Source organism: Rhinopithecus roxellana, chromosome 3 (assembly GCF_007565055.1).
Source record: "Rhinopithecus roxellana isolate Shanxi Qingling chromosome 3, ASM756505v1, whole genome shotgun sequence".
NCBI lineage: Eukaryota > Metazoa > Chordata > Mammalia > Primates > Cercopithecidae > Rhinopithecus > Rhinopithecus roxellana.
The window spans coordinates 106,903,673-106,917,783 of NC_044551.1; the positions used below are offsets into that span (position 1 = coordinate 106,903,673).

At 38.7% G+C, this 14,111-nt stretch overlaps 1 protein-coding gene and 1 pseudogene across 4 annotated transcripts in view; one reads left to right on the plus strand and one right to left on the minus strand.

Moving 5' to 3' along the window:
- DMXL1 (Dmx like 1) overlaps window positions 1-14,111 on the minus strand; it is a 179,081-nt gene that overhangs the window by 118,597 nt on the left and 46,373 nt on the right. For all 4 annotated transcript variants that reach the window (XM_030927848.1, XM_030927850.1, XM_010353785.2 and 1 more), the window contains 3 exons: window positions 11,667-11,856; window positions 9,526-9,694; window positions 2,199-2,411 (listed from right to left, as the gene is read on the minus strand). In XM_030927848.1, coding sequence (XP_030783708.1) covers window positions 2,199-2,411; window positions 9,526-9,694; window positions 11,667-11,856 — 572 coding nt within the window. The remainder of the gene's footprint in view (window positions 1-2,198; window positions 2,412-9,525; window positions 9,695-11,666; window positions 11,857-14,111) is intronic.
- LOC104654585 lies at window positions 3,170-4,892 on the plus strand (annotated as a pseudogene).

Here is a 14,111-nt window from a genome sequence, read left to right on the forward strand (position 1 = left end):
AAAAAATAAACTGTATATCAACTTATCAATACAGGTAAATATGTATAGTCTTTCCTCTTTCAAAAATCCCAGTCCCCTCACCCTCCCCCAATTCCTGGTTAGCAATACAGAGCCTTTCTCTGAAGAGACATTTTTTTTTTTAAGTTTTGACTGTTTACCAGATTTAAAAAGTAAGTCAAGATATACAAATCAATTAGGAAAAAAAAAAAACTCAGCAGGAAATTTGATAAAAGGTATTAAAAGGCAAGTCACAGAAGGGCTAAAATATAATAAAAGATATTCTGCTTAATTTGCATCAAGAAAATGCAAAGTAAAACAAGTTGTCCATTGTCCCCTTATCAACTGGCAAAAAAAGAGAAAGTAATACAATGAAAACATCCAGTGTTGATAAGGATGTAAAGCATATATTTAGAAACACTAAGAGAAAGTAAAAACTGGTAAAACATTCCTGGAGGGCAATTTGTCAGAAGTTATTGCTATTTAAAATTGGTACACTCCCTGGAAATTCTACTCCTAGAAATCAAGGCTATAGAAAAACTCACACAAAAATTAAAAAGACAAGTCATTGTACCTAGAATAATGAAAAATAATTTAAATCAATTTAAATGTCTATCAATAGAAGACCTGTTAGACATTTTTCTTAGACATGGAATACTCAGCAACCATTATATACAATGAAATGAAAAACTGCCCATTACTCGCAAGCCGAGCGTGATGTTTCACGCCTGTAATCCCAGCACTTTGGGAGGCCCTGGTGGGTGGGTCACGTGAGGTCAGGAGTTTGAGACCAGCCTGGCCAACATGGTGAAATCCTGTCTCTACTAAAAATACAAAAATTAGCCAGGCGTGGTGGCAGGTGCCTGTAATCCCAGCTAATCAGGAGGCTGAGGCAGGAGAATTGCTTGAACCCAGGAGGTGGAGGCTGCAATAAGCCAAGATTGCACCACTGCACTCCAGCCTGGGTGACAGAGCAAGACTCCATCTCGAAAAGACAAACAAACAAAAAAAACAAAGTACAGGGCCGGGCGCGGTGGCTCACGCCTGTAATCCCAGCACTTTGGGAGGCCGAGGCGGGCGGATCACGAGGTCAGGAGATCGAGACCATCCTGGCTAACATGGTGAAACCCCGTCTCTACTAAAAATACAAAAAACTAGCCGGGTGAGGTGGCGGGCGCCTGTAGTCCCAGCTACTCGGGAGGCTGAGGCAGGAGAATGGCATGAACCCGGGAGGCGGAGCTTGCAGTGAGCCGAGATTGTGCCACTGCACTCCAGTCTGGGCGACAGAGCGAGACTCCGCCTCAAAAAAAAAAAAAAAAAAAAAAAAACAAAGTACAGAACATTATTTCTGTATAAAAATGAGCACCCACAGTACAACTTTTAAGAGTCTGTATTTAGATGTTTGTATGAGCATAAGGAAAGAATCAAACTGGAAGGATACTCATCAAACTTAACAATGTGGAAACTTTATAACTATCTGTATACTTGTTTGATTTTTCTTCCCTAATGATCACAAACAATCTTGACATTAAAAGAAAACTTAAAAAAGAAAAAAAAAAAAAAAAAAAAACACATGGCTAGCTGCCCACCACAGTTTCTCACTTCCCATTTCTCAGTATATGAAGACTATACAGTAAGGAATTACATGGGCCCTGTGACTAGTTCTTGTCAGCTGAATGACAGTGTAAGTGATACGTGTCAATCAAGGTAGCTGAGAAAACAGCTATGCTTTCTTTCTCTTTACCTCTCTCTCTATACCAACTGAAGGCCAAAGGCAGAGAAATTTAAGGTACTAGTTCCAATGCTTCTCAAACTTTAATGTACATACAGATCACCTGGAAATATCATTAAATTGCAGATTCTGGTTTGGTGGGTCTGTGTGGACCTTGAGACATGCATTCTAACGAGCTCCTGGGTAACACCAATGCTACCAGTCTACAGAGAGTCCTTTATATAGGAAAGTCCTAAGGGCTAACAAAACCAGAAGAATGAGAACCCTGAGTCCTTAAATAACCATGTGGAAGAAAGCCACCTGGAACAGAAATATCTACACTAGATTATTAAATGAGCTAGTCCATGTTTGGATCACGTCATTGCAATTTTGGAGTTTATTTCCTACAAGTAGCTAGTTTTACCCTAATACGAAAATGTCTGCTATTTTGAAAAAAACTTTAAATTTTTCTGTCTTCTTAAAGTTTTACCTTCATCAGATTTTACATCTGCCTGATTAGAATCTTCTACACTGGCCTCAGAAGATGGTTGTTCAAAACTTTTTCTAAGTTGCTGTAAAAAAACTTCCATGGACAAAGTAAAATGCAGTTCTTTATTGTTTAGCCAGTGTACAACAAAAGGTCCAGTCTTCTCTTCATTTTCATTTAGACTCAGAGATGTAATAGATGGAAGAAGTGGAATGTCTGTAAGAGAAAAAAAGACTGTAAAATTAAAATTTTTACCTTCTAGCGTATAAAACATTCATGTTTCATATTTTTATTACTATTACATTTAAATTTTGTTTGCCTGAAAGTCTTTCTCTTTCACTTTTTAATTTTATTTTGAGTTTTTTTTTGAGACAGAGTCTTGCTCTGTTGTCAGGCTGGAGTGTACTGGCGTGATTTTGGCTCACTGCAAATTCCCTGGTTCAGGCCATTCTCCTGCCTCAGCTTCCTGAGTAGCTGGGATTACAGGCATGTGCCACCACGCCCAGCTAATTTTTGTATTTTTAGTAGAGACAGGGTTTCACCATGTTGGCCAGGATGGTGTCGATCTCCTGACCTCGTGATCCACCTGCCTCAGCCTCCCAAAGTGCTGGGATTACAAGCGTGAGCCCCCGTGCCCGGCCTATTTTGAGATTTTTTAAAGACTATTTTTTAGAGTAGTTTTAAGTTCATAGCAAAATTCAAAGGTACAGCCATATTCCCCATCCTACATATGCACAGCCTCCCACATTATCAACACCCATTACCAAAGTGGTACATTTATTACAACTGATGAATCCACACTGACACATCACTATCACCCAAAGTCTGTAGTTTACCTTAGGGTTCATTCTTGGTGTTGTACATTCTACAGGTCTGAACAAATTTATAATATTTATCTTTAAATCTCTGGAATACATTTTATTTAACCTCTAAATAAGATTTCCAGCTGGGGCTAGTCATGGAGCGGGGAGGAGATGCCAGTCAGCAAGAGATCCGCTGCTGAGGAGAGAAGCATCAACAGCAGCATCGTAGCTCAACAGAAGAACCCTGAAGTCTATGTGGGATTTTTTCAATCTCCCAAATCAAATATCCAGAAAATCAGTGAAGAGAGGGTTGGAATTCATACTTATGGTAGTTGGTAAATCTGGATTCAGAAACTTTACATTAATCGACTCATTATTCCTCACAGATTTGTATTCTCCAGAGTATCCAGAATTAAAAAGAATTAAAGATTAATTCTTTAATTATCCAGAATTTTAATTTAAGTATCCAGAATTAAAAAGATTGTGCAGGTGGAACTACACAAAGTTTTAATCAAAGAAGGTGGTGTTCAGTTGCTGCTCACAAGAGTTGATATCCTAGGATTTAGAGTTGCAATGGGTAATAGTAATTGTTGGTTACTGACTACACTGACAGGAAATTGAGGACCACCTAAATGGAGAATCATGATAAAACAGATGTCAGATGCCTGATAATAGGGTACAGTGTTGTTTATACTTCATTGCTCCTTCAGGACATGGACTTAAACCATTGGATACTAAGTTTATGACGCTTTTGCTTGAAAAAGTGAGTATCATCTCACTTATTGCCAAAGTAGACATGCTGATACCAGAGAAATGCCAATAGTTTAAAAACAGATAATGAAAGAAATCCAAGAACATAAAATTAAATATATGAATTTCCAAAAACATAAGATGAAGAAAATAAACTTGTTAAAAAGATAAAGGACTGGCTGGGTGCAGCGGCTCATGTCTGTAATCCTAACACTCTGGGAGGCCAGAGCAGGAAGATCACTTGAGGCCAGGGGTTCGAGACCAGCCTGGTCAACATGACGAAACCCCATCTCTACTAAAAATACAAAAATTAGCCGGGCATGGTGGCATGTGCCTGTAATCGTAGCTACTTGGGAGGCTGAGTCACAAGAATCACTTGAAGCCAGGAGGCGTAAGTTGCAGTGAGCTATCGGCCATTGGACTCCAGATTACCAGACTAAGTTATTCTGTGAGTAATTCTGTAAGTTTAAAGTTGAACTAAAGTTCTATCCTGGACAACCAGCTATCACCAGGTTTGCCTGGGTGACAGAGTGAGACTCTGTCTCAAAAAAAAAAAAGAAAAGGAAAAAGGACTGTTTATCTCTTGCTGTGGTAGGCAGTAATACTACCACCGAAGTTAATGGCAAGAGAGTCAGAGGAAAGCAGTATCCTAGGGGTGTTGCTGATGTTGAATATGGTGAACACTGTAATTTTACAATTCAAAGGAATATGTTGATAAGAACACACATACAGACTTGAAAGATGTTCCTGATAATGCCCACTATGAAAACTACAGAAGCAAAACACTGGCAGCTGACTTACAATGGAGTTGGTAACAAGAAGAATAAAGGGCAGCTTACTAACAGCCCTCAGGCACAAACAGAAGAGGAAAGAAGAGAGCATGTAGCTAAAATGAAGAAGATGGAGACAGAGATAGAGAAGGTGTTCAAGATGAAGGTCAAAAAAAAAAAGTTCAAAAACTGAAGGACCATGAAACTGAGCTCCAACGGTGCCAAGAGCAAAAAGGAATTTAAGCACAGGGCAAATAATTAGAGGAAAAACGATATCAGTTTGAGAATGAGAAAGCAAACTGAGAAGCTCAACTCAACAACATATTTTAGAACAGAACTCTTCAAGATCCCTGAAAAAGAACAATAGAAAGTGAAGATCTTTTAAACTCTCTACTGACCACCAGTTATGCATTAGTTGTCAACGCCAGCTTGGACATCAGTGTTAGATGAATCTGTCTAATCAATCTTTACCAGTTTTGTCTATAATGATGGATTTAACAGCCTGACAAAATTTTTTTTTTTGTTATTGTTCTTCATGGAGGTTATGATGCCTTGAATTATCCGTGGTGTTGTGCACTTAGAAATAACAGCTCTAAGTACATTTCCTACATTTTCCTTTTTGTCTTTCGTTGAACAGATATCCTCATTTTAATGCAAGAGAACATTTTGTTGTTATACATTCATGTCCTGGTGGTATGACTGTTGACAGGATATTCCAAAATAAAAGGATACTGCAAGGTTTTCAATGAGGATAAATTGCCATAATATGATGCAAACTGCTTTTTCGATAATTATAATACAAAGGTTCCATTCAATGAAGCATATACAATAATGTAATAAATACATATATTTATATTTTATTTTTGAGACATAGTTTCACTCTTGCTGTCCAGACTGGAGTGCAATGACGCAATCTCAGCTCACTGCAACTTCCACCTCCCAGGTTCAAGCGATTCTCCTGCCTCAGCCTCCCAAGTAGCTGGGATTACAGGCATACACCACCAAACCTGGCTAATTTTGTATTTTTAGTAGAGACGGAGTTTCACCATGTTGGCCAGGCTGGTCTCAAACTCCTGACTTCACCACTGCCTCAGCCTCCCAAAGTGCTGGGATTATAGGCGTGAGCCACTGCACCCAGCCAATAACATAATTTAGTCTAATACAGTTGATCCTTCCATTGTTTAAAAATACACATGAAAAAAGAAAAAAACCTATATGCTTACAGTGCATCCAGAGCTTTTTTATAGCAACCTTTGTTTGTTTTGGATTTTTAAAATATACATTGGCCGGATGCGGTGGCTCACGCCTATAATCCCAGCACTTTGGGAGGCCAAGGCGTGTGGATCACGAGGTCAGGAGATAGAGCCCATCCTGGCTAATACGGTGTAACCCTGCCTCTATTAAAAATACAAAAAATTAGCCGGGAGTGGTGGTAGGCACCTGTAGTCCCAGCTACTCGGGAGGCTGAGGCAGGAGAATGGCGTGAACCCGGGAGGCGGAGTTTGCCGTGAGCCGAGATGGCACCACTGCACTTCAGCCTGGGTGACAGAGTGAGACTCCGTCTCAAAAAACAATAATAATAAATAAATATATATATATAATCCTCATTTAGTGCCCTTCTTAGCTAGAATCTCATTACTAATTCATTTTTTACAACATTAAATTTAGATATTTTCCATATATTGGTCCTGCTAAAATAGAATATAGCATCTTTCTTATGGTAGTAACCAACAAGGAAACTTTCCTTTAACTCCCTTTTTATACTTTTGGTAAGTAGCAGGGGGAAAAATGCATTCATAGATAATTTCTAGGCAAAATTGTAAAGCTAATAACCAATCTTTTTCTATTTAGGCTATTTCACTAGAAGAGAAAAAAAGTCTTTTTACCCTCAAAGAGAAAAAAGTCACCATTCTGCATTTAGTTATATTCATATATTGCATTTCTGTATTTTTGTTTCTACTGTCAAAAATCCACATATAACAATGTGATGTAAAAGAAAAGATTTCCAACATGTTTGCCACTATTATTATTAGTAAAATATTTAAGTGGTAAATTTAATGTATCTATTGTAAAGGAAATTAAATTATATATTTTAGGTCATATAGCATAATTCATTTAACCATAAATGTTTTAAAACTGAAAAATATTCATATGACGTCCACAATTTGTAGCTCTGTTAATAGAAATATCTTAATTTATAACAAATTTTGATAATAAGCAAATTTTAAACTGATCCGCAAAAAAAAAAAAAAAGTTGGCTGGGCGCAGTGGCTCACGCCTGTAATACCAGCACCTTGGGAGGCCGAGGCATGCGGATCACGAGGTCAGGAGTTCGAGACCAGCCCGGCCAACATGCTGAAACATCAACTCTACTAAAAATACAAAAATTAGCCAGGAGTGGTGGTGCCTGCCTGTAATTCCAGCTACTCAGGAGGCTGAGGCAGAAGAATCGGTTGAACTCGGGAGGCAGATGTTGCAGTGAGCCCTGATTATACCACTGCACTCCAGCTTGGCGACAGAGCGAGACTCCGTCTCAAAAAAAAAAAAAAGTCATCACCATAATGTCAAAGGTACTAGTAACATATGTATCTTAATATCAACAACAATTAGTTTTTACTTAATAGACTGATCTATCAACCTCTTTAATGAGCTAATTCTAAGATGGACTGCTTATTTGTTAGCATCAAGACTGAAGTTGAGGTTCCCTTCTCATGCTCAAGGAAAGCATTCAAGACAGTCACCTCAGCTAAACAAGCATTTGTTCCTTGGTATTACTTTTTTTTTTTTTGAGATGGAGTCTTGCTCTGTCACCCAGGCTGGAGTGCAGTGGTGTAATCTCAGCTCACTACAACCTCTGCCTCCCAGGTTCAAGCAATTCTCCTGCCCCAGCCTCCCAAGTAGCTGGGACTACAGGTGCCTGCCACCACACTTGGCTAATTTTTTTTTTGTATTTTTGGTAGAGAAAGGGTTTTACCATGTTGGGCAGGCTGGTCTCGAACTCCTGGCCTCAGGTGATCCTCCCACCTCAGCCTCCCAAAATGTTGGGATTACAGGGATGAGCGACCGCGCCCAGCTCCTTGGTGTTACTTTTGATATGAATGTAAAAGTGAGTATACTGAAGTACAAATCCAGTGAGTTGTTGCAAATAATCCCTAATTATGGAAGTAAGCAAAAATTTAAGTATCACATTAAATCAAACCTGGATCATGCTAGTGTCTGCCAAACTGTAAAGGCTAGAATGAACTCAAGGAGTGTAAACAATTTTCTCCAAATCTATTTTTTAAAAGAAAAGTAAAGAAAGGCCAGGCACGGTGGCTCCTGCCTGTAATCCCAGCACTCTGGGAGGCCGAGGCAGGCAGATCACAAGGTCAGGAGTTTGAGACCAGCTTGGTCAACATGGTGAAACCCCGTCTCTACCAAAAATATAAAAAATTAGCTGGGCGTGGTGGTGGTTGCCTGTAATCTCAGCTACTCAGGAGGCTGAGGCAGGAGAATTGCTTGACCCAGGAGGCAGAGGTTGCTGTGAGCCGAGATCACGCCACTGCACTCTAGCCTGGGCAACAGAGCAAGAGTCCCTCTCAAAAAAAAAAAAAAAGAATATTTCATAATAAACAAAAACTCATCAATATTTGTTAGTGGTTATCTTCTAGAGAGAGGGACAAAGGTGGAGTAGAGGTGAAAAGTAGGCTTTTACTTTTCACTTTCTGTACAAATAACACCTTATGCAAATATTGCCTTTAATGTTTTTCTAAAGTAATATTCCAGGCTCTACTTTAAATGCTCCAATTATGACAACTAGTTTTTAGACTCATAAAAATTGTGTACTTGAGGCGGACAGAATGCTTGAGGCCTGGAGTTCAGTATCAGCCTGGCCAACATGGTGAAAACCCGTCTCTATTAAGAATGCCAAAATTAGCTGGGCATAGTGGCACATTCCTGTAACCCCAGCTTCTTAGGAGGCTGAGGCATGAGAATCGCTTGACCCCAAGAGGCAGAGGCTGCAGTGAGCCAAGATCGCACCACTGCATTCCAGCCTGGGCAACGGAGCAAGACTGTCCAAAAAAAAACCAAGTTACTAAAATAATAAGTCCTGGCTAGGTACAGTGGCTCATGCCTATAATCTCAACACTTCAGGAGGCCAAGGCAGGTGGAACTCTTGAGCCCAGGAGTTTGAGACCAGCCTGGACAACATGGTGAAACTGAGTTTCTACTAAAAATACAAAAAATTAGCTGGACATGGTGGTATGCACCTATAGGCCCAGCTACTTGGGAGGCTGAGATGCAAGAATCACCTGGGCCTGGGAAGTCGAGGTTGCAGTGAACCGTGTTCAAGCCACTATACTCCAACCTGGGTAACAGGAGTGATTCCCCATTTCAAAAATAATAAGTACTTAAATCTTCAAATTCATAGGTAGACCCAGATATTCTAGATCTCTTAGTCTAATAGTACATATTTGACTACAGAGATAAGTTTCTTAATTCTCCCAGTAATAACTTTTACATATTTCTGCCCTCTTTATGGAATGGATCTAAAGATCAAGTACCAAACACAAAGATTTTAACAACTATACGATAATTATAAAATACTACTTTTAGAGGTTGGACATGGCAGCTCATGCTGGTAATCCCAGCATTTTGGGAGGCCAAGGCAAGACGACTGCTTGAGGCCAGGAGTTTGAGACCAGCCTGGGCAACACAGTGATAAAAAATAAAAAGTAAAACAATACAATACTACATCCGTAGTACTAACCTTTATTAAGTAACAGTTCAAATATTATCTTTTGAATAAACTAATAATGAACTTCAATGCCTTATCAAGATCCTAACTCACAAGTCAAATCATGGTCTTAAAGGGCAAACAGAAATCAGTGAGCTTGCTACAATGAAAAGTGGGCTAAGAAAGTCATCTCCAATATTTTACTTATTTGAAAACTAAAAGTATAACTTACTTGTCATAAAATCAAACTATTCAATTTCAGAAACATGTTTTGAACAATGTTTCATTACCTGTGGCTGGATTGATGCTGGCTGCAATATGAAAGTGGCAAAGTGCATTGGCATGCAGTGGAGTGTTCCTGTGTACATGATGAGGATCCTGCTGATGTGGCAGATACCCAGTATGTGCTACAAGTGCAAGTGATCTCCTCCGACCTCTTCGAAAATGTCTCAGATTTACCTGTGTGAATAGAAACAAAACTAATGCCTATATTGTCAAAAGTCGTACATGCGTAGGTTACATAATGATTTTCAGAAGTTACATATATCCTAGTTCAGAACATTTTATATGCTTTATATGTAAAAACGCCTTTTAACGTTTTATATGTAAAAACATCTTTCAATATTTTGGTATAGCAAATTTGAATCCTGAAGAATAAAGTTATGACTTAAAGTACCTAGATGTTCTCTTAATCCTCACACAATATTTTGCAATTTTTATTAGGCTTATTTTCTTAAAATGTAGTTCCTAAAATCAAATGTTAAAAAATTTTTTTTCCAATACTATTGTTTGTGAATGATGTCTCTACACACACTGTCCTCTTTTGTCTATAGGTAACTCCTTATGACCATATAGTGTTAAATAATATTACCATTGCACATGGGACATTTCATAATTTACAAAGCATTTTCATAGAGATCATCCCATTTGATGCCATGAGGCAGGCAGTGTAAATACTGTTATTCTCATCTTTCATATGATAAAATAATCTATATAGAACCCAAGATCATCTAGCTAAGAAGAGACAGGGCAAAAGGTAGAACAAGCCTTCAGATTCCTGGTCAATAACTTCTTTCACCTATTACTACACGTAACCATTCTATTCGTTGTTGAATCAATAAAGAATTTATTATATTCTGAGCCATGAGAATACTATTCAAATTAGAAAAATAGTTGCTGCATAATCATACAAAGCATTCAAAGATAAATTGTTTTAAAATCACTTCTGTTTTCAGGGTTGGGCGTGGCGGCTCATGCCTGTGATCCCAGCACTTTGGGAGGCCAAGGCAGGCAGATCACTTGAGGCCAGGAGTTCGAGATCAGCCTGGGTGGGAGGATTACTTGAGCCAACATGGCAAAACGCCATCTCTACTTTAAATACAAAAATTAGCCAGGTGTGGTGGCACACACGTGTATAATCCCAGCTACTTGGAAGGCTAAGGATGGAGAATTGCTTGAACGTGGGAGGCAGAGATTGCAGTGAGCTGATACCGCGCCACTACATTCCATCCTGCGTGACAGAGAGAGACTCTGTCTCAAAAAACAAGCCCTCCCCCCCCCAAAAGAAATCCACAAAACGTAAAATAAAATCACCTCACCTCCTGTTTTCAATATTAAGAAAATAATAGGCCGAGCACCATGGCTTATGCCTGTAATCCCAGCCTTTGGGAAGCCGAGGCAGGTAGATCACTTGAGGTCAAGAGTTCGAGACCAGCCCTGGCCAACATGGTGAAGCCCTCTCCCTATTAAAAAATACAAAAATTAGCTGGGCATGTGCATGGTGATGCACACCTGTAATTCCAGCTACTCAGGAGGCTAAGGCCAGGAATACAGTGAGCCAAGATCATGCCACTGCATTCCAACCTGATTGACAGAGTGAGAATCTGTCTCAAAAACAAAAAAAAAAGAAGAATCTGTATTACTGTTCTATTGTTTCTCAGCCTTTAGGCTATGATCAAATGTATTACTATTCTACCTTTAGCATGTCCAAAAACCAAAAACTGACTTTCACTTTCAATATTAATTTGTAAAGACCCCAAGTTCTGGGGGGTGGGGTGGGGTTTCTAAAGATAAAATGGTAGAAAAACAGAATAGGATAAACTACTCAAGCTCTATGAAAGGAAAAATAAGTTATTTTTAGAGTTAAATCTTTGCATTCTCACATTTTACTTTGTTACTTCAGCTAAGTCAAATGTAATCATCCTTTTATCATCATCATCAGTAAACCTAAGATTAACTTCATAATTATAGGTAGTTTTGTGTTCCAGACAAAATCTAGATAAAAAGATATTTTTGAACCAAATAGAACTGAAAATTTTCTAAGAATGATTTTCCTAGGATATAGATTTTTTATAACATTACTTTGTTACCAAAACGGCAATGTACCAAAGGTTTTAAAACTTGTAGTAAGTAATGTAACAAAAACACTCACTTCTAAAGCATTTTGAACTCGTTCTTTACTGGAAGCATTTCTCTTGAAGTTATTTGTTAAATTAATTGATTCAGTCCAATGGCTGTAGTCACCTCCGTATAGCAAACAATCATTTGGTAAAAATGTCTCTACCCAAAGACGACACACATTATCTTTGCAGCAAGTCAACAGTACATTACATACAGAAGCCCTAAGGAATGAAAAGATTTTAGAAGCAAAAATATAAATACCACACAGTATCACAAACAATTCTATGATGTTTCTGTAATTACTTAAATGTACCAACTAAGATGCTAATGAAGAAAATATCAATATGTATAGATTTCATCACAGCAAATGCTTGCCAACCCATGTCTTTTCTGCCTAGAATTCAATAGTTCTTGTTTCAATAATCTTGCCAAAATTTTTTTCTTTTTTTTAAGAGATGTGGTCTCACTATGTTGCCCAGGCTGCTCTCAAACTCCTGGGTTCAAACAATTCTCCAGTTCAAGTAATCCTCCTGCCTCATCCTGGGATTACAGGTATGTGCCACCATCCCAGCTCTCAATAAGATTCTTTTTACATCTAAAAAAACAAAGACTGAGATTAAGCCACAATCTCTCAATTGACACACAAGAAATAACCACATCTTCTAATAAAATTTTCTGATTTATTGCATGGATAGTTCTTTGAATTATATCATATGCTTCATTTCCACTTCCTATAAAGGCACCTGCACAGTCACAAAAACCTACAGTAACTACTGAGTACACTTATTCTCTCCTTGCCTAATAGATGCCCAAAGCAGTGAAATGCAAGAATTGAATATTCATGATAAAGTAAGTACTAAACACTTTCCCTCCTTAGTCATCCTTGACTTTCAGTTAATTTCCTTTTTGCCATCTCCTTAAAATAAAAGCGAAAATCAATTACATATATGTTAATAAGTCCCATAAGCATCAACAACTCAAAGGCTGAAACCCTATCAACAAGGACTACCTTCCATCAGGAAATTCAGTAACTTTAGAAGAGAGAAAGAAAAAGTCACAATATTTTGTAGTAGCAACTTGTTCCAGCATATATATCTGATTTTTAAAAACGGAACAATCAGCAGGTTTTATCAGTAACTCAGTGAGTTAAAGTAATGAGAAAAGAAATCACAATACTGTCTAAAGGCCACTTTGTTAAACATACCTACCTGACTGAAAAAGAAGCTGCAGAAGAGAAGGGAGAACAGCATGATTTGTATTGGTTGCTCCCTCCTTCTCCTTTCCTCCTCCATTCTTGCATCTCTCTCCCTCTGGCTCCCTCTCCTTTGTCTATTTCCCTCTCTTCTTCTCCCTTTCTACCTCCTCTCTGGGCTTCCCTCTCCCACCAATCTTTGCTTTCACAGACTTTCCAGGCCACCCTCCCTTTCTACCTGTCTCCTTCTGTCCCCTCTCTCTCCCTTCCTAGCATCTTTTTTCTTTCCTTCCCCAACCCCTTGTTTCTCCTCCTTTCCCCATCCTCACACCCACCTCACTCCATTTTTTCTCATTCTCTTTTCTCTATCCCTGTCTTGGCTATAGCTGCACTATAGCTCAAAACATCTAGTCAGCAAAATTCATAAAACAGTGAAAAGGTAGGAAAAAAATGCCAGATGGTGTGGCCAAATTGAAAATGGCCATATGGTACAAAATGGGATTTCTGGCTGCGCACAGTGGCTCATGCTTGTAATTCCAGCACTTTGGGAGACCGAGGCAGGCAGATCATCTGAGCTCAGGAGTTCAAGACAAGCCTGGGCAACATGGCAAAACCCCATCTCTACAAAAAATCCAAAAAGAAAAAAATATATTAGCCCAGCATGGTGGCACACACCTGTAGTCCCTGCTATTTGAGAAGTTGAGGCGGGAGGATCAGTTGAGCCCAGGAGGTGGAGGTTGCAGTGAGCCATGATTGGGGCACTGCACTCCAGTCTGGATGACAGAGCAAGACCCTGTCTCAATACAAAACAAAACAAAAACACATAACAAAAAACAAACAAACAAACAAAAAATAGGGAATTTCTACCTGTATTTAAGTAATAGGTCTCTATAACCTACTAAAATTCAGTATGATATTAACTCTTTCCAGAACTACAGATAAAAAAGAAGGGACTAGGGGTATGTATGTGTGTGTCATTGTGTGCTTGTGTGGTTAAACTTACACCGATTTCAGAGAAGAATAATGTAGGGTATTAACCTACTCTTTCTTTTCCTCAGATATGCCGGGTGCAGTCATATAAACATACAAGAACTCATGGTATATCCTCTTAATAAAGCTATTTTTTAAAAGAAGAAAACCAGGGAAGAGCTACTAGAAGGTACAAGATGACAGAGTATTTCTGTAAAAACATAAACAACAATCTGGAGAAAAAGGATGACAGAATTAGAAACAAAACAAAAAGAAAAAGAAAATATGTACAACTCTGTGACTTAAAGACATCTG